The 26,146-nt window shown below is 41.6% G+C and overlaps 1 protein-coding gene across 1 annotated transcript in view; it reads right to left on the bottom strand.

The window, feature by feature from the left end:
• Positions 1-23,905, bottom strand: part of nup205 (nucleoporin 205) — a 136,842-nt gene extending 112,937 nt beyond the window's left edge. Inside the window, exons 1-4 of the mRNA XM_063058283.1 lie at positions 23,676-23,905; positions 15,545-15,687; positions 15,149-15,320; positions 95-239 (exon numbers count right to left, since the gene is read on the bottom strand). Of these exons, the coding sequence (XP_062914353.1) occupies positions 95-239; positions 15,149-15,320; positions 15,545-15,687; positions 23,676-23,706 (491 nt within the window). The 5' untranslated portion in view covers positions 23,707-23,905. The remainder of the gene's footprint in view (positions 1-94; positions 240-15,148; positions 15,321-15,544; positions 15,688-23,675) is intronic.
• Between the last annotated feature and the right edge of the window lie 2,241 nt (positions 23,906-26,146).

A 26,146-nucleotide genomic window follows, 5' to 3' on the forward strand; every position in this document is an offset into this window, starting at 1 on the left:
AAGTTTACTCTGGGACTCACAATGAAACACCAGAAAGAGAGATGTAGATAGCAAATCCTCACACCTCCTCAAACCTACAGCAAACAAAACTTACCCAAGTTCCAAAGTCCAGGTTTTGCCTTGTCGTGACTGTATAAGGGAACGTAATGACAGTGCCATGCATCGTTTCCCATCCCAGTACAAGAGTACAGCCACCAAACCTCGGGTCATGCCAGGGAAACGAGGTAGCTGGTGCTCACCTGCGGAAACAAGTATAGTCAAATTATAGAAATGCTCATCGGGCATCAGTAATGATATGCAGAAAGTTGACAACTGATGGTCCACGTTATGAAAAAGATGCTGCAGGAGGATCCGAGGTCACAAAAAGAATTGATTTGTTTCACAATAAGGAACAATAAAGTAATAAAAATTAGTTTAAAAGTGACAGCTCGGCTTATATGGGTAGTCCATTACTGACAACCTTACCTCCTGACATTAATATTGATTTTAATAGCTCATTTCAAGGTTTGGTATTTATGGGATTCAGTGACGTACTCCACCTTACACACTTGTACCAATTTTGATTTCTCAGGGACAACTCTATTCCTAGAGCCCTTTGTTGTTTCCATGTACAAAGAAAATGGGTACAACTTGCATATGAAGCACAAACGAAGTGCAGAAATTGGTATGCAACAGTCACATACATTTACGCCACAACTTTCATAATAAAATGAGTAGTGGCCTGAAGGATTCTGCCAGATATACTCATACTCAAGGAATCAACAGGGAATACACAAAAGAAGCTTTTAAGCTGACAGACAAGATACATGTTTGACAACTTCTAGTGAAAGCAAAGTGATTATTAGGGAGGAAATTCAACACTACATTTCAGAAATTCTGATCATGCGATCTGAACATATTGATCCAGAATACAGAACTTGATGAAAGATTCAAACCATCATTAAACTCAACACCAAAAGACTGAGCCTTATGATTTGTTGCTTTCTCAACAGAGACCCAATTCATCAAATTCACATTTGTGGTCATTGATTCTGTTAACAGAGAGCCAACATAGTCCTGCATGACTTGCTTACAATTTTAAAACACAAATCCACGCTCACGATAAGGGATGTCTATCACATTTCCCAGCAGTCTACATGCCAGCAGAGTACTCCCGGATCAAACTCCAGAAAAGTGACACCCCAAATATATTCGTAACGTTCAACATGAGGCAGTGAATAAACTGCTAATGTAGTGCCAGCTTTTACTGTCTGTCCTAAGTAGCAAAGGACTTATTTTAACGGTGAAAGCTGGGCCTTCCATGACCTGAAAGACCCACTTTAGCAACAAACCCTCGAACAATGAGCATATTCATTTCCGGTTAAGACTTGCCCACACCCTACACCAACTTGTAAAACCGTAGGTCTGAAGGCATAAGATGAATCAGCAATAATTAAGCACATACTACTGAATATAACTGAGATTTATATTTCTGATCACGCCAGTCGGAGAACCAAATTTCTTTACTCACGAGAAATATGAGCTTCAATGGTACAATTACCAACTTAATGTTGAGATAAGTGTGAGAGTTGGCTGCAAAATTAGGTAAAATGAGAATCCAACTTACTTATACTTTCCTGAAAAACGGTGCGGGTGGAGGGAGAGAAAGTATGGAATAAACTGGTGGGCTGCTAACTTGACAAATGCTACTGGTAGTGCTGGAAGTCAGAAAGGCTCCCAGAATCATAACATTGATGACCTTTCATTACCAGATGCTCTTATTTCCAACAGGCAGATGTCATTCTACCTACGGCTCAAAGATGCTTCCAACATGGATAAAGGATTTTGTTGCAACTAAACTGCAAGCTTTGTACTGTACTCACTGATCAACTTCACAAAAAAAAAGCACAAAAAAATCTGAGGGACATCTCACACAATTACGAATACAAGGAAAGGGTCCTGATCTTTAGTGCAAGAAGTAGGAGAGGAAAAAGAGCACATCTCTGCTTCGCTTAGCTTTAATAGATAGGCAACTGTGGAAGGGAAGGCTGGAAGAGGTAGCAATGGCTCAATGGTAACACTCTGGCTTTCAAGGTGGAAGGTTGTGGGTTCAGGTCCCACCCTATAACAAGAACTCAAAAAGGCTAACACTCAGCTGCAGTGATGAGGAATTCCACATGAATGGAAATCCTGTATTCAATCAAATATTCAACGTGTTAGGATAAGAAAATTTAAAATGGGCAGTTATTACCAACATTGAAATAAGCTGATACATGTTCAATAATGAAACTCATCTTGAGCAGTACTTGCAGAAAAAAAAGCATTGAGCTCGCAGTAGTGATGGTACGAAAGTATTCTTACACTAGCTCATAATCACAAGAGCAACCCTGTCATGCTCTCACATTCAATCTGAATTTAAAATTTAATCAGAGCTTTCTTACATTTTGACAACAAAATGCAGTGTTTAGTTAATGCATAATATCAGATGTAACTATGTAGTATTATGAGGTTAAGATGTATGAAAAGTATGCTTGAATGGATGGCTGATAACCAAAAACTGAGAACTAAATGCACGTTGTGCCCACACAACTGAACATCCCTTACATCTAATTTGCCAGACATGGAAAGTTAACTGTTTATCTTTCCACAAATACTACCTGTTCTGCTGTGAATTTTCAGCATTTTTATTTTGCTCATTTTCGTGAGTCACTTTCATTACAGTCCCCTCTCTCCTCATTTCCACTCTACCCAATCTGTTAATATCTTTTATAATTTTGAAACACTCTCTCATATCTCCTCCCAACCTTCTGTTCTAATGAGAACAATCCCAGCTTCTATTCCATCACTTGAACCAAAATTACCCAGCCCTGGAATAATTTTAGTTGATTCTTTCTACGCTGTGTCCAGATTCTTCACACCTTTCTCAAAGTGCAAAGACCACAAATGGACACAATACTAGGACTAAGGCTTTTGTTAATGTATATTAATAAATGTCTGTTACTGTAATGCTCCAGAAATGAGAAGAACCAGCGATTTCTAAAGGTTCACCAAAACTTATTTGTTCTTGAATTCCAGATCTGTATTTCAGAGGATTAGAACTTCATGCTTTTTCAAAAAAACTAGATTCTCAACCCGCCATTCCATTTTTCTTCATACAAAACACAACTATGTTCATTTTATAATTGTTCCCTATGGATTACATTCCCTCTCCTTATTCATCCTCTCTAAATGTAATATCTTGCAGCTCTCAGTAAATTACAGCTGCCACCAATAAACCCATTTCATCAGCCTCTTTTCATCTCCATTATGAAGGGCGCTACTGTTGTGTATTTAATATATATCAGTAATATTTGAGTAATATTGTAAATATATTGTTTGATCAAGCATTCATTGCTGTTTATAAAATTCATTATGGAAATATATATGAAATGCATGAATGGCATACGCCATCACACTCCACATGCATGCCTCACTTCAAGTAAAAAATAAATTAGACTCTTATTCCTGTCTCCCTGTTTCCTTCGAATTAGCTTTATGTTTTGGTGTTACAAAATATAACAATGACAACAAGGTATTTTTAAAATGAACTTGAAACTGTTACCTACCTACATTTTCTCCCCTCATCTTTACATTTGCTTAGTTAGAAGAGTAGAAATGGCAGGTAGGATAGTGTAATGCTCCTCTTTTAGGATGTAGGAAGGCAGACAGACCACCAGTGTCCCTGACAATTACACCTGCAAGAAGTGCATCCAGCTACAGTTTCTCACAATGTGCATTAAGGAGTTAGAGCTGGAAGTGTATGAACTCCAGATCATTCAGGAGGCTGAGAGTGTGATAGATAGGATATATAGACAGGTAGTTACACCGAAGATGCAGGACACAGCAAACAGAGCGACAGTCAGAAAGAGAAAAGGGGTTAAGGAGCCAGTGCAGAGCACCCCCCTGGCCATTCCCTCAACAACTGCTGTATCACATTGGACAGCATGGGGGGGGGGGTGGAATGACCTAACAGAGGAAAGTCACAGCATTTGGGTCTCTAGCACTGAGTCTGACTCTACGATTCAGAAAGGAAGGGAATCGAAGAGGCAAGCTGTGGTGACAGGGGATTCATTAGTTAGGGGAACATGAAGGAGATTCTGCAGCCAAGAACAAGATTCCCAGAATATACAGTGGTGCTAGAAAATTTGTGAACCCTTTAGAATTTTCTCTACTTCTGCATAAATATGATCTAAAATGTGATCAGATCTTCGCACAAGTCCTAAAACCAGATAAAGAGAACCCAATTAAATAAATAACTTAAAAACATACTTGTTCATTTATTGAGAGTAATGATCCAATATTACATGTATTTGTTGGAAAAAGTATGTGAACCACTAGGATTTTCAATTCATTTGAAGGTGTTTCAATCAATGGGAAGACAATCAGGTGTGAGTGTGGGAAGCCCTGCCCTATTTTAAGAACTATCAAAGTCTGATCTTCACCACACAGGTTTTTAGAAGTGTGCCAATCCTCAATCAAAGAAGTTTTCTGAGGACCTCAGAAAAATAAGTTGTTGATGCTCAGCAGGCTGGAAAAGGACACAAACCCTCCCCAGGAGTGATTGACCAACAAAAATCACTCCAAAAGCAAAGCATGTCTCCATTCCGCCTGTAGTCCACAACGAGCTCCTTTGTTTTTGTGACATTGAAGGAGAGGTTGTTTTCTTGACATCACTGTGTCAGGGTGAAGACTTCTCTGTAGACTATCTCATTATTATTTGAGAGTAGACCAATTAATGTAGTATCATCAGCAAATTTAATTAGCGGATTGGAGCTGTGGGTGGTGACACAGTCATAGGTAGACAGAGAATAAAGGAGAGGGCTTAGTACACAGCCCTGCGGGGCAGCTGTGTTGAGGGTCAGAGGGACAGAGGTGAGGGAGCCCTCTCTTACCATCTGCTGGCAATCTGACAGGAAGTCCAGAACCTAGCTGCACAAGACAGGGTGAAGGCCAAGGTCTCTGAGCTTCTTGTCGAGCCTGGATGGAACTATGGTGTTGAATGCTGAACAATAGTCCAAGAACAGCATTCTCACATAAGCATCCTTCTTCTCCAGATGTGTAAGAAAGGTTTGTAGAGCTGTGGCTATTGTGTCATCTGTTGATTGGTTACGTCAGTAGGAGAAATGCAGGGGGTGCAGTGTGGGTGGTAGCATGTTGCAAATTTGCTTATTATGGAGGTGAATGTGACAGGATGCCAGTTTTTCAGCCATGTTACCTTGGTCTTTTTAGGCACAGAAACAATGGTGGATGTTTTGAAGCAGGAGGGCACTCTACACTCGGGAGAGATTAGAAATATCTATAAATACACGTGCCCATTGTGCACGCACATCCTGAGTACCTGCCCTGGGATGCCGTCCGGTCCTGCAGCCTTGCGGCTGTTCACTCATTGGAAACACCTACGTACTTCAGCCCCAGAGATGACCAAGGTGCAGGTTGCTTTAGTGGCTCTCCTTTGGGGCTCAGTGTTGGTGACATCGAACAGAGTGCAAAAACCCCAGGGTAACATCTAAGCTTACAGGCCTCTCTTGCATTAGCTAATGTCAGTGTTCACAGGTCTACCATCAGGCAAACACTGAACAACAATGGTGTGCATGGCAGGATCGCAAGGAGAAAGCCAGTACTCTGCAAGAAGAACATTACTGCCCATCTAAAGTTTGCTAAAGATGTCTATCGAAATAATGTTCTGTAGACAGATGTGTCCAAAATAGAACATCTGTCTTAAAGGGGAAGCATTATGTTTGGCGAAAAGCAACACTGCATTTCACCGTGAACTGACTGTGGACTTCAGGAAGGGTAAGAGGAAGGAACACTCATAGAGGGATCAGAAGTGGAGATAGTGAGTAGATTCAAGTTCCTCGATGTCAAGATCTTTGAGGATCTAATCTGGTCCAAACATATCGATGTAGTCATAAAGAAGGCAAGATAGCAGCTATACTTTATTAGGAGTTTGAAGAGATTCGGCATGTCAACAAATACACTCAAAAACTTCTATAGTTGTATCATGGAGAGCATTCTGACGGGCTGCATCACTGTCTGGATGGAGGGGCTACTGCACAGGACCAAAAGAAGCTGCAGAAGGTTGTAACTCTAGTCAGCTCCATCTTGGGCACTAGCCTACAAAACATCCAGGACATCTTTAGGGAGCGGTGTCTCAGAAAGGCAGCGTCCATGATTAAGGACCTCCAGCACCCAGGGCATGCCCTTTTCTCACGGTTACCATCAGGTAGGAGATACAGAAGCCTGAAGGCACACACTTAGCGATTCAGGAACAGCTTCTTCCCCTCTGCCATCTGATTCCTAAATAGACATTGAAGCTTTGGACACGAACTCACTTTTTTAAAAAATGTACAGTTTTTCTGTTTTTGCACAATTTTAAAATCTATTCAATTCATGTAGTTGATTTACTTGTTTATTTATTATTACGCTTTATTTCTCTGTCTCTGGTAGATTATGTATTGCAATGAACTGCTGCTGCTAAGTTAACAAATTTCATGTCACATGCCGGTGATAATAAACCTGATTCTGATTCAGCATAATAACCTCATCCCATTTGTGAAACACGATGGTGGCAGTATCATGGTTTGGGCCTGCTTTGCTGTCTCGGGACCAGGACGGCTTGCCATCACCGATGGAACCATGAATTCTGCAAATTCTACAGGGTAATGTCAGGATATCGGTCCATGAACTGAAGCTCAAGAGAAAGTGGGTCATGCAGCAAGATGTCAACCCTAAACACACAAGTCAGTCTAACAAAGAATGGCTAAAGCAGAAGAAATTCTACATTTTGGAATGGCCGAGTCAAAGTCCTGACCTTAATCCTATAGAAATGTTGTGGAAGGACCTGAAGCAAGCAGTTCACGCAAGGAAGCCCACAAACATCGCAGAATTGAAGCAGTTTTGTAAGGGGGAATAACCTAAAATTCCTCCAAACCAGTGTCCAGGACTGATCAACAGCTACCAAAAACGTTTGGTTGAAGTTATTGCTGGACAAGGGGGTCTTACCAGTTACTGAAAGCAAAGGTTCACATACTTTTTCAAATAAATACATGTAATAGTGGATCATTTTTCTCAATAAATAAAAAGTATAACTTTTTTTGTGTTATTTAAATGAATTCTCTTTATCTAGTTTTAGGACTTAAGTGAAGATCTGATCATATTTTAGGTCATATTTATACAGAAAAAGAGAAACCTCCATAGGGTTTACAAATTTTCTAGCACCACTGTATGTTCCCTCCTGGGTACCAGGCTCCAGGTCTTTCAAATCGAATCCTTAGCAGTCTTAAGCGGGAGGGTGAACAACCAGAAGTCATGGTCCATGTAGGTACTAATAACATAGGTAGGAAGAGTGTCATGGTTCTGCAAAGGGAGTTCAGGGAGTTAGCTGCCAAGTTAAAGGGCAGGTAGTCAGGGACTGTGATCTCACGATTGCGACCTGTGCCACGTGCTTGAGAGGCCAGAATAAGAAAGATTACACAGGTTAACAAGTAGCTAAGGGAATTGGTGTAGGAGGGAGGGCATAAGATTTTTGGATCATTGGGTTTTCTTCCAGGAAAAGAGAAACCTGTACAAAAGAGATAGCTTGCAGCTATACTGCAAAGGGACTAATATCCGTGCAGATAGGTTTGCCAGTGCTGCACAGTGAGATTTAAACTAGAGTTGCAGGGGGATGGGAACCAGAGTGCCAGAACAGTTACCGGAGAGACTGTGGAGACAGATGTTGGCAAGACCTCAGACAAAGTCAGGAATCAAAAGTTAACCATGGCACGACGAGTGTTCTATGCTGCATATATTTCAATGCAAGAGGTATCGTAAGAAAGGCAGATGAGTTCAGGGCATAGATCAACACCTGAGATTATCATAGTGTAGTCATTAGTAAGTCTTGGTTGCAGGAGGGGCAGGAGTGGCAGCTCAATATTCTGGGGTTCCATTATCTTAGACGCAACAGAGCAGGAGTGATTAAAGGAGAGGTGGCGTTACTAGTCAGGGAAAATTTCACAAGTGTTCAGTCACCGGAGAGCTCATCCAGTGAGGGGCTTTGGATGGAACTGAGAAACAAGAAAGTTATGACCACTTTAATAGGCTATATTCCAGACAACCCAACAGTCCGAAGGACTGAAAACAGTGATTCCCAAACAGAGCAGATACATGTACTAAGGGAATGTTAGGGGAAATAGAAGTTGTTGGGGGTGGGGGGGAGAGGGTGCAGTAAGTGGCATCCTAATTTGAGGCACAAGACCTAACCAACTGTTAGTACAGCAAGCACTTCCATAAAAAAAAAAGGATGAGGCACTGGAACACAGGAAAAAACACAGCTCGGCAATCTCATCTGTCTCATCTGACCCGACATTATTGAGGATGCATAAATTAGTTCAACAGTTCCCCCGACTCATGACATAGAATGAGTTCATGCAACTTAACAGTTGGTAATTCAAGTACACCCTCTCAACTTTCTCTACAGACCTACAGAAAACAGGTTGCGCAACGATACAGCAATGGCTGGAACCAAACGGTGAAATTGAGCCATTTGGGGAACCTGCTGACCCTAAGGATTCTTCTTGAGATGTACAAAGTGACCTCGACTTCATGTGTGTGTTCTTTGGGGATTATGAGACCATACGTGATTGGTCAATCGTGCTAACTGGAACAGTATAAAGGTAGCTTGTCAAACACCAGCTCTATCCTGACTAACATTCAGATTCCAATCTGAATCCTTGTCAACATAATTTTCACTGTTGTAATCATCTTCATCTTCGCCTCGCCGTTCTTTTGCGTGCCACTACTATCATTCCATCCGTGTCAATTCGCTGCCATCATCAATATTCGATAGGCATTCCCAGTTTGTGTTAATTTTTTATTCATATTTAGCCCCTTTAGTGATGGATAAATACGTAAGGCGCAAGCTCTATAAGTCTGAAGGCAGTGAAGTCTTGAATTCTAATCTAAGAAGAAACGGAAGCTACAGAAAGTGCATCAAAATACAATGTTACATACCTGGAGTGTGCTGTTAACCGTTCCCATCAGATCAGTGACGTTCCATATGTCTTATTAGCAATACTGTGGTGTCTAATGAAGTCATAAAACCATCAAGATTGCTGGAACGCTTCTGTAAAAGACAGCCTGAAAAGGCTACTTATATTGCTCAGTTCCAGATGGTGGAAAAAAGCATTTGAAAAACGTTGCACACTCAAGTCATTTGCCAAAAAAGCTAAAAAAAAAACCTTGATAGTGGTTTCATTGCTTCTTGCACATTTCCAAAACGATAGCAAAGTGCAGAAAATCTCATACAATTGGTGAAAGATTAATAGTGTCTCACAACTGTTCTCAAAATGGATAATCTATTCCTCTGAGCAATAACTCTGTAGCTCAACGTAATGATGAAATGAATGAAGACATTGAGTATCAACTGTGCACAGAGCTACAAAAAAAAAACCAGAATTTGGGATACAATTGGATGAGTCAACTGTGCGAGAAAACAAGGCATTGTTAACAGCATATGTACGGTTTATCAAAAATGGAAGAATTTATGAAGAGATACTCTGTCAAACGGCTGCTGCTTAAAACATTCCTTTGATCTTTTAGTCAATGGTTGAATTTTTGCTCAAAGTCGACAACTGCTTGGAAAACAAGATTGTACTTCCACATGGAGATGTGGCATATTTTCCTAATCTGTATGACAAAATAAGCATTCTAAATATGAAACCACAGGGTGAGAATTTCAATTTAATCCAGGTAAAAGTGTCCACTTTTATTGGAAAACTGGAAATATACAAGCAGAACATTAGGAGAAGAATGTTCTCACAGTTTCCCTGCATGGAAAGTATGGTACTCTCTTTCACAGACGGTGATTTGCAAGAGTACTGCTTAGATTTGCAGTCACTGAAGGAGGAGTTTCAGAATCAATTCAAGGATTAGAATGGACTACAAATTCTGGACTGGGCAATTAACCCATTTCTTTGCAAGGTGGAAGAGCAAGAAGTGAGCTTGAAGAAGAAATTATCGAAACTCAGAATGAAGAAGCAGCAAAAATGCTTTTCAAAAATTTTGGCTTTTGTGTTATGTGGTTACAGTCCTACGAAGCTTGCCAGTCTTTGGAGAAGATCCAAACTGCATTTCCATCCTCCTACCTTGTTGAAAGAGAGTTCAGTGCAGTGAACCACATACTCACAAAAAAACAGAAACTGCTTGGACATTGTTACGCATGGGGACATGAGGCTTTTGCTGTTGCAACTTGAACCAGATATTTCAACTCCTGCTAAAAGCCATCAAGCTCAAGGATTACATCGATATCAAAGCTGCTGTACAGCGCACAGGTACTGTGTCAGCTAGATTTGAAGACAAATTTAAAGCAGAATAATTTTTCTCATGTTAGCACACGGTAAACATGTTTTTACACTATGGTGGCGCCAGAAAGTATATTGTGCCTTAGAGGGGTGTTGGGAAGTATGAAATTGCCTCAGGGGGCAGTTGGGCTAAAAAAAAGTTAGAGGAACACATTTGCAGAGATCGCAGTCTGTTGCAAGAAACACAAGGTTGCTATAGTAGGTGATTTTAACTTTCTACATATTGACTTGGATTTCCATAATGTAAAAGGACGAGATGGGATAGATCATCAAATGTGTCCAAGAAAGTTTCTTTAATCAGTATGTAGAAGTCACAAGGAAAAAGCGTGCGATACTTGATCTGCTATTAGGGAATGAGACAGGGCAGGTGACAGAAGTTTGTATAGAGGAATACTTTGCACCTAGTAATCACAATGCCATTAGTTTCAAAGTAAATATGCAAAAAGATATGTATGGTCTGCAGGTTGAGATACTAAATTGGAGAATGGTCAATTTTGATGATATTAGAAATGATCTGGTAGGTGTGAACTGGGACAGGCTGTTTTCTGACAAAGGAGAGTGGGAGGTTTTCAGAAGTGAAATTTTGAGAATACAAAACTTGTATATGTAGGGAAAACAACAGGAATTCTGCAGATGCTGGAAATTCAAGCAACACACATCAAAGTTGCTGGTGAACACAGCAGGCCAGGCAGCATTTCTAGGAAGAGGCGCAGTCAACGTTTCAGGCCAAGACCCTTCGTCAAGACTAGGTCAGGATATGTAGGGAACTTTGGTTTTCAAGGGATATTGAGGCCCAGATCAATAAAAAAAAAAGGAGGTGCATGGCAGCTAAAGGCAGGCAGGAACAAATGAGGTTCTTGAGGTATACAAGAATTGCAAGAGGACACTAAAGGAGGAAATCAGGAGGGCTAAGAGAAGGCATGAGGTTACCTTAGCAGACAAGGTGAAGGGGAATCCTAAGGGATCCTACAGATATGTTAAGAGCAAAAGGATTGCAAGAGAAAAAAATCGGTCTACTGGACGATCAGAACGGTAATTCATATGTGGAGCCAAAACAGATGGGGGAGATCTTAAATATTTTACATCTGTATTTACTCAGGAGATGGAGAGAGTCTATAGAAGTGAGGCAAAGCTGCATCAGCTTCCTTGACTCTATACAGATTACAGGGGAGGAGGTCTTTGCTGTCCTGGGGCAAATCAGGGTGGATAAATCCCCAGGGCCTGGCAGGGTGTTCCCTCAGACCCTACGGGCAACAAGTGCAGAAATTACTGGGGCCCTAGCAGAGAGATTTAGCCAACATTGTTCTGCTGTTTAAAAAAGACTAAGCAAAAACCAGGAAATTACAGGGTGGTGACCCTGACATCAGTAGTGGGAAAATTATTGGAAGGTATTCTAAGAGACTGGATATATCAAAATTTAGATATTCATGGACAGATTAAGGATAGTCAGCATTGCCTTGTACATGATAGGTATGTCTAACCAATCTTAGAGTTTTTTAGAGAAGTTACCAGGAAAGTGGATGAAGGACGTTGACAACATGGACTTTAGCAAAAAGTTTGACAAGGTCCCGCATGGGAGGTTGGTCAAGAAGGTTCAGTCGCTCGGTATTCAAGATTAAGTAGTAAATTGGCTTTGTACGAGAAACGAGAGTGGTAGCAGATGGTTGCCTTTCTGACAGGAGGCCTGTGACTAGTGGTGTGCCACAGGGATCAGTGCTAGGTTCGTTGTTGGTTGTCAGCTGTATCAACAATCTAGATGACCATGTGGTTAACTGGATCAGCAAATTTGCAGATGACATAAAGTTTAGGTGTGTAGTGGACAGCAAGGAAGGCTATCATAGCTTGCAGAAGGATTCACATCAGCTGGGAAAAAATCAGCTGAAAAATAATGCAGACATGCGTGAGATATTGCACTTTAGTAGGACCAAACAGGGTAGGTGAATGGTAAGGCACTGACGAGTGTGGTAGAACAAAGGGATCTGGAAATACAGGTCCATAATTCAATGAAAGTGGCATCGCAGGTAGAGTCATAAAGAAAGCTTTGGACACATTGGTCTTCATAAATCAAAATATTGAATAAATTAGGACTTTATTCCTTATAATGTAGAAGATTGAAAGAAGATTTGATAGAGGTATACAAAATTATGAGGGGTATAGGTAGGGTAAAGGTAAGCAGGCCTTTTCCACTGGAACTACAACCAAAGGTCAGGGGTTAAGGGTGACAGGTTAAAACTTTAAGAGGAAAATGACGGGAAACTTCTTCACCTAGAGGGCCGTGAGAGTGTGAAACGATCCGCCAGCACAAGTGGTGTATGCAAGCTTGATTTCAACATTTACATAAAGTTTGGATACGTACCTGGATAGTAGGAGTATGGAAGGCTATGGTCCCAGTGCAGGTTGATTGAAGCAGGCAGTTTAAGTGGATTCAGCATGGACTACATGGACCAAAGGGCCTGGTAATGTACTTTTCTATGACCCCATTGAAGAGCAATAAAGTATTCAAGTTTCAAAAAAGACACAGTGAGACAGTCCAGTATAAAAAAAGCAGCACAGCACGTTTTTTCAGAAAAGGAGACAGAGGTGATTGAGTTTTAAAAAAAGGCAGAAAATTGAAGAAATCACAGTTTCATAAACAGTTGCAGCTGTTGATAATAATCATAAAAAAAAAAGAAGAAATGGCTGGCTATGTCGGAAAGATGGACACGTTTGATTGCTCAGCGGTCAACTGCCTCATGTATACTGAGCTAAACGAGCAGTATTTTGAATAAATGAAATTGCCAATGTGAAACGAGTGCCAGTTTTGCTGAGTGCATTGGGTTTAAAGGCATACAGTTTGCTTAGAAACTTAACTGCTCCAACCAAACCAGCCGGAATGAGCTTCGCTGATGTCATGAAAGAAATGCAGAAACATTTCAAACCAAAACCATCGCTGGTTGGAGCACACTTTCGGTTTCATAAGAAGAATCTAAAGGGGAGTCCATTTCAGCATACATGGTTGAAATGAGAAGAGAAGAAAGGTGTCCGGAGTTGTCAGAACCACTTCCTGCAGTCTCAGAGTCAATTCCTACAACCATCACGGAGGAAGCCCCAGAACTTGAGATTTTTTTTCACAGCCACAATTTGGCATCTAGAAACCAAATGGCCAGTTGAATCTGAATTTGAAATATTGATATGAAGAAAGGCACAATTAAGCAGGAAAACATGCCGAGATTTATGAGGATGCTGCCAGAACTCAATCAACAATTCAACACGGAGTACGGAGAGTGGCTAAGCAGGTTGGAACTTTATTCACCAGAGTGCAGGAGTCAGAGGATCTGATGGAGGTGTAACAAATAATGTGCATAAACAGAAGAAAATCTGCAGATGCTGGAAATCCAAACAACACACAAAAAATGCTGGAGGAACTCAGCGGGCCTGGCAGCACCTATGGAAAAAAGTACAGTCAACATTTCGGGCTGAGACCCTTTGGCAGGACAACAGGAATGAAGTGCATAGATAAGGTAAATGCACAGAGTCTTTTTTCCCAGGGTTGGGGTAAACAGCAACTGGAGGGTATAGGTTTAAGGTGAGAGGGTAGAGTTAAAAGGGACTGAGATGCAACCTTTTCATTCAAAGGCTGGCGAGTATATGGAATGAGCTATCAAGTGAAGTGGTAGAGACAGGTACAATAACAACATAAGAGAAACTTGGGCAGGTACATGGATAGGAAAGGTTTAGAGCAGGGGTTCCCAACCTGGGGACCAATGAATAAAAAAAGGTTGGAATCTACCGGTTTAGAGGGATATGGGCCAAACAGAGGCAAATGAGACTCGCTTAGATGAGAAGTTTAGTTGGTATGGACCAGTTGGGCCAAAGGGCTTATTTCTCTGATGTTTGACTCTCATTCTTCAAGGCTGGCTAAAAAAGCACCCACATTCACTGAGTGAATGAATATACAGTAGAAGCCATGTTTAATAAGGAATACTCTTGGGATCAGCAGGTAGACACAAGAGCAGTTTAATACAGTGGTCCCCAACCACCAGGCCGCAAGGAAACGATATGATTTGGCGATATGAAACGATATGAGTCAGCTGCACCTTTCCTCATTCCCTGTCACGCACTGTTGAACTTGAACGTAGGGTTGCCAACTGTCCCGTATTAGCCGGGACATCCCGTATATTGGGCTAAATTGGTTTGTCCCATACAGGACCGCCCTTGTCCCGTATTTCCCCCGCTAAGGTAGAGTATTCCTATGAAACCATTCGTAAACGGAAATGGCGTAAAGCAAAGAAGCAATTACCATTAATTTATATGGGAAAAATTTTTGAGCGTTCCCAGACCCAAAAAATAACCTACCAAATCATACATAAAACCTAAAATAACACTAATATATAGTAAAAGCAGGAATGATATGATAAATACACAGCCTATATAAAGTAGAAATCATGTATGTACAGTGTAGTTTCACAGTTTCACTAAACAGAATAGGGAAGATTAAGCCAAAACCGAATTGTAGAAAAAAACCGGCACGTACACGCGTGCGCACACAGGTGCCCACGCAAGGCTTCATGGTCATGGTAGTCTTTCTCAGGGTAAACACAAGTGTCCCATATTTGACTGCTACTTTTGTCCCTAATTTAGGAGTGAGAAAGTTGGCAACCCTACTTGAACACCCCTCCGGCTCCCAGTTGGCTGGTCCGCAAGAATATTGTCAATATTAAACCAGTCCGCCATGCAAAAAAGGTTGGGGACCCCTGGTTTAATTGCTGGGTAAAAGTTGCTGAACAAGTGACAAAACTTTGAGTACCCACCTGCCAGCAGCAGTTCCACTGCAGCCAGCTCCCCAATGTTAAGCAGGTCGCTCAAAATGAAAGCTTCACTGATGAGCTGATCTGGGAGCAGCCTGGTCCCTTGCTGACCTTGGATAACAATCCCCTCAATGTTGGCTTTCTTCACTTTCTCTCTGTGTTGTACATTTTTAGCCTGAGCAAAAAAAACATGTTAAACTCATCTTCAAGGCAACATTTGAAGCAAGAATTAATTTTATTTACATTTGATCTTTTGCTCTCTTCAGCTTAGTTTGTTTCAGTTGATGTGGTCACCCTAGACCTTCATAATTCCTGTTTCCTTTTCATAGCCAATTACTTAACTATCGATCAGTGTGTCTTCATTAGCTGAAATTATTAATAAAACAGAAGAGAACTCACAGGATTCTTGAAAAGGGAAATGAAGTCTGGTTTATGTTTTTTGAGAGTAAGATCCAACAGATGAACAGCTTCTGGCTGATGCCTCCAGATCACACTCTCCACCGTCTGCCAGATGTCTTTGTATGGGCCCCACAAGCCGGCAGCTGTAACAAACAAGAGGCAAGGAATTAGTTGGTTAAAGAAGAGAGAGTACTTCACGCAACCCTCTTTCAGAAACTGCATGATATAAAGGTAGAGGTGGGCCACAGTGAGCTTCATTACATGAAAATAAACTATAAATATTATCTTCATTAAACGTGAAGGCACTGGAACTTCAAAAACAGAACATTTTCTACGTTAACAGTAATGAGATCTTCACTTAAAAGTCGCCATCTCATGAAACTCAATAGATTTTGCTCATTTAAGATGAGCCTTTGGAAGAAAATAGAAAACAGAAACACAAACTACATGCAATGTTCCTATCTAGGGAAATTTGGGTCCAATTTTCACGAATCACAAGATGTCAAAAAGCAGACAGCAAGCAATATGGAACATAAATGAAACATTAGCCTTTATTGGAAGGTACGAGAGCAAGGAAGTCTGGTGTTTCCATGAAAACACATCTTCAAGACTTTCCTGAAAAGGGTTACACTCATCTGAGAGGGAATTCAAGTTTCATGAGACTGATCCCCGTCATAAAAGAGAATAAATTGAATCAAACAGAATGGGTGCAGCTGCTGTTTAGCAGATGATCACATCAAAACATGAATTTTGTTGAAAGACTCAGGAGTTGGAGGCTGAAAAGTTTCTAGCTATAAACTTACAGCATAGTCTTAGAATAAGGAATTAAGATTTTGAAACTGGTATAAGAAAATGTTATTCAATTTTGATGGGCTGAGGAAACAGTACAGTACAAGAATAGGCCCTTTGGCTGGCCATGTCTACCTGAACCATGTACCCCATCGAAACTAAGAGCCGCTGCCTACATGTGGTCCCCGTCCCTAGCGTCTGACACTTCCACCCGGGAATAATGATTTTGACTATCAATGCTACCTATACTCCAAAATACTTTTTTCAGATCAACTCCAAAAACAAAAAGCAATTCAAGTTTGTTCAAACTCTCTTAAAAGCAAATGCACTCAAGAAGGCAACATCCAAAGATCATCAGGTTCAAGAACTACCTCCCTTCAACCAATCGTTTCTTGAACCAACTTGCACAACTCTAATCAATGGAGTTACCAGCACTCTGACCACTTAGCTCAAAAATTTACTTTTTTTTGTTCCAATTGCACTTTCTTGTAAAAATTGTTCATAATTTGTGTTTCTTGTGAATGTAGCTTGATGATGTCATGTGCCCGTGATGGTGCAGCAACGAAGTTCTTCATTGCAGCTGTGCATACATATACTCGTACATTTCACAATAAACTCAACCCAGACTCCAATCCAGGCAACAAACTCGTGAACTTTATGAGTAACTCTCTAAAGCCTGCACAGCCTCCTTATATTGTGGTGACCAGAACATCATACAATATATCCAATATGGCCTAACCAAATGCTCACGCAACTGCAACATGACTTTGTAACATTTACACTCAATGCCCTGACCAACGAAATTAAGCAGACCATCCACTTCCTTCATCAAGCTGTCTTCCTGTGTTGCCACTTTCAGGAGGCTACAGATTCCAGGATCCTTCTGTACATCAATGCGCTTAAAGCCCTGCCATTTACTCTTACACTTCATCTCCCAAAATACATCACCTCACAAACGTCCAGTTTAAAGACCATCTGCTATTTAAATGTCTAAATTTCTAAGTGATCTATATCCTGCTGAATCCTTTCACAACCTTCCCCACCACCCATGCGTCACCAGATTGTGTGTTATGTGCAACCTTACTGATCACCCACTTTCATCCCGATCATTTATAAGTATTACAAACATCTGAAGTCCCAGCACTGATCACCATGAAACACCATTGGTTACAAAACTCATAAGAAAAACACCCCATAACTCAATCAATTCTCTGTTCAATTTTCCAATTCACCGTGGATCCTTTGCAACATAATCATGTGGGATCTTGTTAAATGCTTTACTATAGTTAATGAAGACACCATCCATTCAATCAAGTTTGAGAGACAGAACCTCCCCTGAACAAATCCATGCTTATTATACCCAACAAGTTAATGCGTTTCCAAACGTGAGCATATCCACCCCTGAAGAAACATCTCCAGTAATTTTCTCCCACTGAAAAAAGGCTCACCCAGCCTACAATTTCCTAGTTTGCTCCTGTCACATTTCTTCAAAAAAAAAAGTGACATCACCTGTTGCTAAAAAGAATAAAAAGATCTCTGTCAAGGCTGCAGAAATCTCCTTTCTCCTTTGCCTTACTTGGTAATCTGGGAAATCAGACCATGGGGACTTACCCATCCTAATAAGCAGCATTTAATACTAATATTAAATAACTCCTGGACTATAAAGGAATCATTGAATATGTAGTAATGAAAAGCAGTTAATGTAGAACTCCCACGATATATTAATTAACTCCCAAAGAAATCCCAAAAGAGAGCATGGACTTACTCTGAACTGGTGAAACACCTGGGTTACTTCTTATAGGATATAAAATAAATAAAAGCATTTTGGATAATCAAAAACCTATTTATTCTTTTGTAACATTTGTACTACCTTGTTTTTGAAATGAGCAAACACAACCTCACTGAAAAGAATATATAAAAAGGATAGAATGATCACAATTTATAATTGGTGTAACAAAACCCTGAGCTGCGGGAAGAAAGATAGCAATGTTATTTGAGAAGGTATTTAATTGCAACACGGGAAACTGCTATCATGTTTAACAAATTTCTGCACAACTTACACCTTGTGCCTCTGGTTATTGCTTTTAAACATAGACCAGATGAAAGGAACATCCCTCCATTCCCAAATCGCGGGTTCCCATACTTTTTTTTATAAACACCACGACAGGGCAAACAGTTCCACATTCAGTTGGCAAAATCTCAGATGGTGACAACGCAGCCTACAGGAGTGAGATAGTCGAGCGGTCCCACAACCATACACTCAACATTGGCAAGACCAAAGAACTGATTGTAAACTTCAGGAAGAAGTTGGGAGAACACACACCAGTTCTCATCAGCAGTGGAAAGTGTGAGCAATTTCAAGTTCCTGGGCATTAACATCTTAGAAGATCTATCCTGGGCCCTACGCATTGACGCAATAACGAAGAAGGCATGTCAGTGGATATACTTCATTAGGAGCTTGAGGAGACTTGGTATGTCACCAAGACTCTAGCAAATTTCTACAGATGAATACACAGGACTGTAGATTTGCTAGGTCCATTATGGCAGGGGTCCCCAACCTTCTTTGCACCACAGACCGGATTAATATTGACAATATTCTTGTGGACCGGCCAACTGGGGAGGGGGGTGTTCAAGTAGGGTTAAACTCACCTCAACATGTCTTTTACAGTTAGGGTTGCCAACTTTCTCACTCCCAAATAAGGGACAAAAGTAGCAGTCAAATACAGGACACTTGTGTTTACCCCGAGAAAGACTACCATGACCATGAAGCGCATACGTGCCGATTTTTTTCTACAGATCGGTTTTGGCTTAATCTTCCCGACTACACTGTACATACATTATTTCTACTTTATATAGGCTGTGTATTTATCATATCATTCCTGCTTTTATTATATGTTAGTGTTACTTTAAGTTTTATGTGTTATTTGGTATGATTTGGTAGGTTATTTTTTGGGTCTGGGAACGCTCAAAAATTTTTCCCATATAAATTAATGGTAATTGCTTCTTCGCTTTACGCCATTTCGGCACAAAAGGTTTCACAGGAACGCTCTACCTTAGCGGGGGAAAATACGGGACAAGGGCGGTCCCGTATGGGACAAACCAATTTAGCCCAATGTACGGGATGTCCAGCAAATACGGAACAGTTGGCAACCCTCTGTTCAAGTTCAACAGTGCGTGACAGGGAATGAGGAAAGGTGCAGCTGACTCGTATTGTTTCCTCGCGGCCCGGTAGCACATGCTTTGCGGCCCGGTGGTTGGGGACCGCTGCATTATGGGCACAAGCCACTCCACCAGCAAGGACATCATTAAAAGGCTCTGCCTCAAGAAGGTGGCATTCATCATTAAGGACCCTCACCATCCAGGACATGCCCTTCTCACACTACTACCGTCAGGGATGGGATAATGAAAACACACACTCAACATTTTAGGAATAGCTTCTTCCTCTCCAACATCAAATGTCTGAATGGTCCATGAACACTCCCTCACTATTTGGTTCTGTTTGCACTTTTTATATTTGTTATTGCAATTTAAAGTAACTTTTTACACATTGCACTGTACTGCTGCTGCACAATAACAAATTTCACAACATATGTTAGTGATAAGAAACCTGATTCTTATTCTGGAATCACAAAGTTCATTTGCAAGCTTTTGGAGAGCATTAAATATAATAGTAAATCAAAGGACTAGCAAGATTTTTCCTACATTTACCCCAGATCAAATTCTTGACTATCCTTGAAGCTGTTTGGCTTAACAGAGATCTAACATGCAAGTCGCATATGCGGGCAACTGACGGAAGCACCCAAGCAGAAGCAGACATGTTCCTCAACTTGGGGACAAAGAAAATGATAGTGAAATATAGTTTACTTTGTCATATCCGGGAAATTGCTGCTTGATCTTTGTAGGAACAACTAGTTTTAGTTTCCATGGATCAGAGAGAGCTCTAGCATATGAGCCCACAAGTAGGAATTGTAAGAAAATCTGTCCCTTTTCCAGTGTTTCCAACTTTTTTTAAGTTCAAAGTTGAAAGTAAATTTGTTATTAAAGTACATATATTACACCATATACTACCCTGTGCTTCATTTTCTTGTGGGCATTCACAATAGAACAAAGAAATACAACAGAATCAATGAAAACTACACACAAAGACTGAAAAGAACCAATGTGCAAAAGAAAACCGCAAATACAAAAAAAACAAACAGTAGCAATAGTAAATAAAGAAATAACACTGAGAACATGATTTGTAGACCCCTTGAAAGTGAGTCTATAGATAGTGGAATCAGTTCAGTGTTGGGATGAGCAAAGTTATCCAAACCGATTTAGGGCCCTGAAGGGTAACAACTGTCCCTGAACCTGGTAGTGTGGTATCTAAGGCTCCAAAACTCCTTCCTGATGGCAGCAGTGAGAGGAGAGCTTGACCTGGATCATGGTGGAGTTTAAGTACATTTATCCAAGCCACACAAATTCAAATTTAGTTTGAGTGTAGCCATCTAACAGACTCACAAGCCTACTGAACACATTTTGCGCAAGGATTTAATCTATAATGGCTGCAAAGTTTTTGGAGAAATCCAACTGCACTATTTCAACATGCCTTATTTTATGAAAAGCAGCACATTTGAAATGTCAAAATTATTGCTGTCATACTCTTATATGGAAAAGGATGCAGAAGATGTACACAGGTAATATCCAATCCTCTGCAGAATTGTCTATGTTAAGATTCAATCTTTCCTCAGATAACGCAGGGTTAGAGGATGCCCACAGAAACATTACCAATTCTAATGAAAGATAGTGCTTGAAATGTCAACACTTTGCCATTTTTATAGATGTTGTCTAAATTGTTGTTTGCAGTACCAGCTTAGACACAAAATTTGTCACATTGTAATTACAAATGCCTGACACTTGAAAGGTCACAGATAAAAATTGTTAAAGCCCACAGATGACTTGACATCGTCGACATTTTGTATTCAGTGAAGCAAACACCACCTCTTTGGAATCAACGCACACCTACACAGGTAATTTCCAATTTTAAAAAAGCAAACCCATTGCATGGACCACAGATTTCAGATTGTGACAAGATCAGCCCCACAATTCCTTCAGGTTGATGATTGTGCTTCATAAATTTAAGAGCTGAAATACAAATTATAAATTTTAATAAGAGAAATACCTTTCTGCTTGAATAAGCACTGCTCCTAAAAGATATAGGGTAAATATATTGTGGATAATTGTCTCTCAGGTACACACATCCTGTGCTTGATTCCATTCATCACCCCAACATCCTGCACACACCTCCCCTTCGCTCTTGACATTTCTCATGTCCTGATTTCTACATTTACCTCTGTGATTCCAATAAACTAAAACTAATTTTCCCTACACTATATCCCTTCACTCCTGTCTGCTCTCAGCTATTAGCTCTCCCTCCTCTCTCCAACCTAAATAAACTTCACATACCTCCTCTCTATCTGCATCACTTCTCGATGACCTCTTCCATCCTTTCCATTCAGGCCACCCAGTCTCAGTTCCTCCTCTTCAGCCCACCACCACCATTTTTTTTTACATTTCATCCTCATGTGCTCCCTGTGCCTCATCCAACTCTTCCTCCAGCCTCCCACTGACCTACACCCATGGACCCTCCCTGGATCACTATCCTTTCTCTGCCTCTCTCACTTTGTCCCTCCATTCAAGGACCACTTTTCTCCCTGCTCACACCACCCCCACATCACAAGCCTATCCTTCCCAAATGCCACACTTTGGCCTGTCCCATGTTCTTCAGCACGTACTCTGTGAGCTCCACGCTCAATGTTCTTCCATCCTCTTCTGCCTGTCCTGTATCTCCAACCTCACATAATCCCTCAAATCAGTATATTCACCCTTCTCTGTTTATTCTTACCCTCCTCTCACTGCAGACCCAGTTCACCCCATCTCATGCCCCTCTCATCGAGTAGGTTCCACTTCTTGCTCCAACATTCCTTTCTCCCCAACATTTGTCCTAATCCTGTTGCACAACACAGCTCCCCCACTTGTCACTAACCCTTCTCCACCATCAGGGAGCAGGTACAGAAGCCAAAAGATCCAAACTCAAATATTCAGGAAAAGCTTCTTCCCTTCTGTTATCAAATTTCTGAACAGTGCATGAAAACTACCTCACTATTCTTTTCTCTTGCGTTTAATTTATTTTGTAATTTGCAGCGATTTCATGTCTTTGCCACAAAACAAATTTTATGCCATGTGAAATAGTGATAATACACCTGATTCTAATCCACCTCACCTCCAACAGCCACCCTACCAGTTGTGATCTAACTGCTCCCCCTTGCAGTGTAATTCATTCTCCTCCTCCTCCTCCATATCGCCAACCTGTTCTGCTGATATCCTGCCCATTCTCAATCCCCACAGCTTTCATACACCCGTCCCTCCCCAGCTCTTGAGCACCACCAACCCCTGCCTCAGCTCCCCATTGTCCTGTGCTCATTCCTTCCTTCCTCCTACTCCTATTTCAATAACCTCACTATTTAAACACCACCCATGCTCTTCCTAACTCACCCATTGACCCTGACATTATCTCCATTTGACTCTATGCCCCCACCTCCCCAAATAATCTTCCTTCATCCCATCACCTCGTCCAACCTTTATCACCCTTCACTGTTCCCCAACTTCTCTCCCTTTGCTCCTTCTCCTTCCACTCCGTCGCCTCGCCTTCCACCCTCCCCCTCTCAATACCGCACTCCCCCTCTCCATCACTAATTTTTCCCCCTCCCATCCTCAGCACCTTCCCTTCTGCTTCTCACTTCTTCTCCCCCAGCCCCCCCCTCCACCTTCTTCCCACACCCTCCCACTACTTTCTCCTTCACCCTCCTGCCATCTCTGGCACTTTCCCCTCCACACTTTTCTTCTCCTCCCCACCCGACCCCACAAAATCTATACCTATCACCTTCCCTTCCTATGCTCTCTCCCCATCACCTTTCCCTCTCCTACTCTCTCATTTCGCCTCCTATCCCCATCACTTTCCGCTCCCTTACCTATAGCCAACTGTCCCAGCACCTTACTCACCCCTACTCTCTCCTCACCCTCCAGTCGCCATCATCTTCCCCTTCTCTCTATCCCCATCACTTTCCTCGCCACTATCCACTCCTTCTTTCTCTCCGCTAAACGCCTGGACCTCACTGACTGGTGCTGAGGCGGGCTCGTGGTACCCGAGTGTATGTTTCTTGGGGTCGGGCATGGGTTGTTGAACACCTGCTGCCTGCAGTCATCTTATCATGCGGTTGACCAAAACACCGTGCGCGAGTGTACCAAGCCGACAGCGGGCCAGCACAGCCCCTTTCCTAGTTCCCGCACCGGCCTCACTGACCTGAATTTACCGCCATAGTTGCGGCCGCCATCTTTTGCAAAGAAACCGGAACAAAAAACGCTGGCCCTGCGCGGCCAAAACACACAGCCGCCTCAGTAAGGAGACATCAGGCAGCATCCACTCCCGCCGATGGTACTTCCATCTCCTAACTACTGCTCTTCGACCGTCCGGGCGTTGATCGAAAGAGACCGAAGGCCAAAAGAACGAAAAACAACCGCGTGAACTCTAGCATTAAACTACAACTCCCAGGATGCCCAGAAACCAGAACCGGAGGTTATGCAATTCAGTGATGCCGACTACATTCCCCAGCGTGCCTTGCCTGGAAACGCTTACGCACGTGGTTCACACCTTTGCCCACCGCCCCGATTCCATTTCAGCTGTAACTTTGCACTTTGTCAGTTTTTAAATTGAGCAAACATAAAAAAAATATATGCATGAGCTGATCATTTGAACTTAAGACATGAGAGTTATCCATATGGCTGGGAAAATTTGCTCAGCACCTCACCGATCCTGGTTGGTCCTCCTTCCCCAACTAATCTCCCTGTACTCTGCCCGGTCAAAAATCTGTTCACTATAGCCTCTACTATATGGCCGTATATTCACAGCCCGATATGTGAGAGCTGAAAATACTTACAGCCCTATGAGTGCAGGTCTCTGATCTCAGTCTTAAACCAACACCAAACTTTCAGTTCCAGATTTTCAGCCCGGTGAAGCAGTCTTGCATTCTGTCAATCTCTTTGAATCTTAAGTGCTTCAATGTGATGCCTCTAACTTGCAAAATGCAGGCCAATCTTGCTCACTTATAACAGTGCACACTTGTGGCAGAAATCAGCTGGTGAATCTCCACAATACCACTTAGGTTTCAAAATGAAAATCTGTTCTCGACAAATCGCAATAAAATGTATAATTCATTTATACTGTATTCATGCACTAAACATTCACTTTTGAAGTTATTTTTCCCCATGTAGTTATCTGCAGTTGACCTTTGCTCTGCTCTTTCCTATACAAACACATTCAGCATTTACCAGGTTACCTCCATTTAGTGAATATTCCACTTTGCTATGCCCAGATCTGGTTTCTTTTTTTTGTTCTTAGATTAGGCCCAACTGCTATTTGTTGTCCTATTTGTATGCCTATACCCTTTCACAGATTTTTCACGTATTCCCCACTTCCACTTGAATTTTGACTTCAGAAAACTTAGATGCCTTATTTATGTTCATCTTTAAATCAAAATTACTAAGGCTTTATGTCACACACCACTAGTAAAAGCCTGTCAATTTAAAACATATGCATCAATATTGTGTGTGTGTGTGTGTGTGTGTGTCTCTGAGATATATATATCTGGAGGGGCCACTGCACAGGATCAGAAAATGCTGCAGAAGGTTGTAAACTCAGCCAGCTCCATTGTCAGCATTAAAGGCAGCATTCATCATGAAGGACCCAATCATCAAGACATGCCCTCTTCTCATTGCCACCATCAAGAAGAAGGTACAGAAGCCAGGAGCCACACACTCATCATTTCAGGAACAGCTTCTTCCCCTCTGCCATCCAATTTCTGAAAGACAATGGATCCATGAACAACAGCTCACTATTGTTTCCTTTCCTTTTGCACCACTCATTTAATTTAATTCTTCTATATCTCCTTAGTTGTAGCTTTTATTGTTATTGCATATTGCAATATACTGCTGCTGCAGAACAACAAATTTCATGACATATGCCAGGGACATTAAACCTGATTCTGATTCTGAGTCAGTGGGAGAGACGTGTAATAACATGCATATTTCGATGAAGTTCTAATTTCTAAGCTCTTCTTCAAGAATTGTCATCCTGTCCTGGTGGAGAGGCTTGTGAGTTCCTGAGACCCCGAGAGCGGTGCCCTCTGGAGATTTTTGCTCCGATCCTGGGAAGGTCGCTCATGGTGGTAAAGTCAAGGTCGAGGTTCCAGATAAGGAGCCATCCAACCAAAACCTCAACAGTGGAGCTGGTGGAAGATGGTGACGCATTACAACAGCAGTGAAGGTGGGAGATGTCTGCAGCAGTGGTCCCCAGTTATCTTGCATTCCATACCACTGGGCACCGAGTCTGAACTGTCAAGGATAGTGGGGTGGCTGCCCATACATCTGCCTCCCCATGTTAAACAGTCATACACCGACATTTTCCACCCTAGCATCCAGGATTTGTGAGTGCCGGATCAGCCTTTATAGCTCCCTGAGGACCCACCAATAGCCAATCACTTAGGAGAACATCATATTCAACTCAATTCGACACTACTACAAATTCTAAGCTAGCTAGGTTCCAGAAAAGTTTCCCAAGAACCTTAAGGTATTTCCAGAACAGGAGAATTAGTGTTAAAAGCAGAGACTGGATAGGTTGGGACTGTTTTCCTTGAAGCAATGCTGGCTGAGTCATGACCTGTACGCAAAATCATGAGTGGTCACTGTCTTTTTCCCAGGGTCGGGAGGTGTAAAACT

This window comes from Mobula hypostoma, chromosome 9 (genome assembly GCF_963921235.1).
Source record: "Mobula hypostoma chromosome 9, sMobHyp1.1, whole genome shotgun sequence".
Taxonomy (NCBI): Eukaryota; Metazoa; Chordata; class Chondrichthyes; order Myliobatiformes; family Myliobatidae; genus Mobula; species Mobula hypostoma.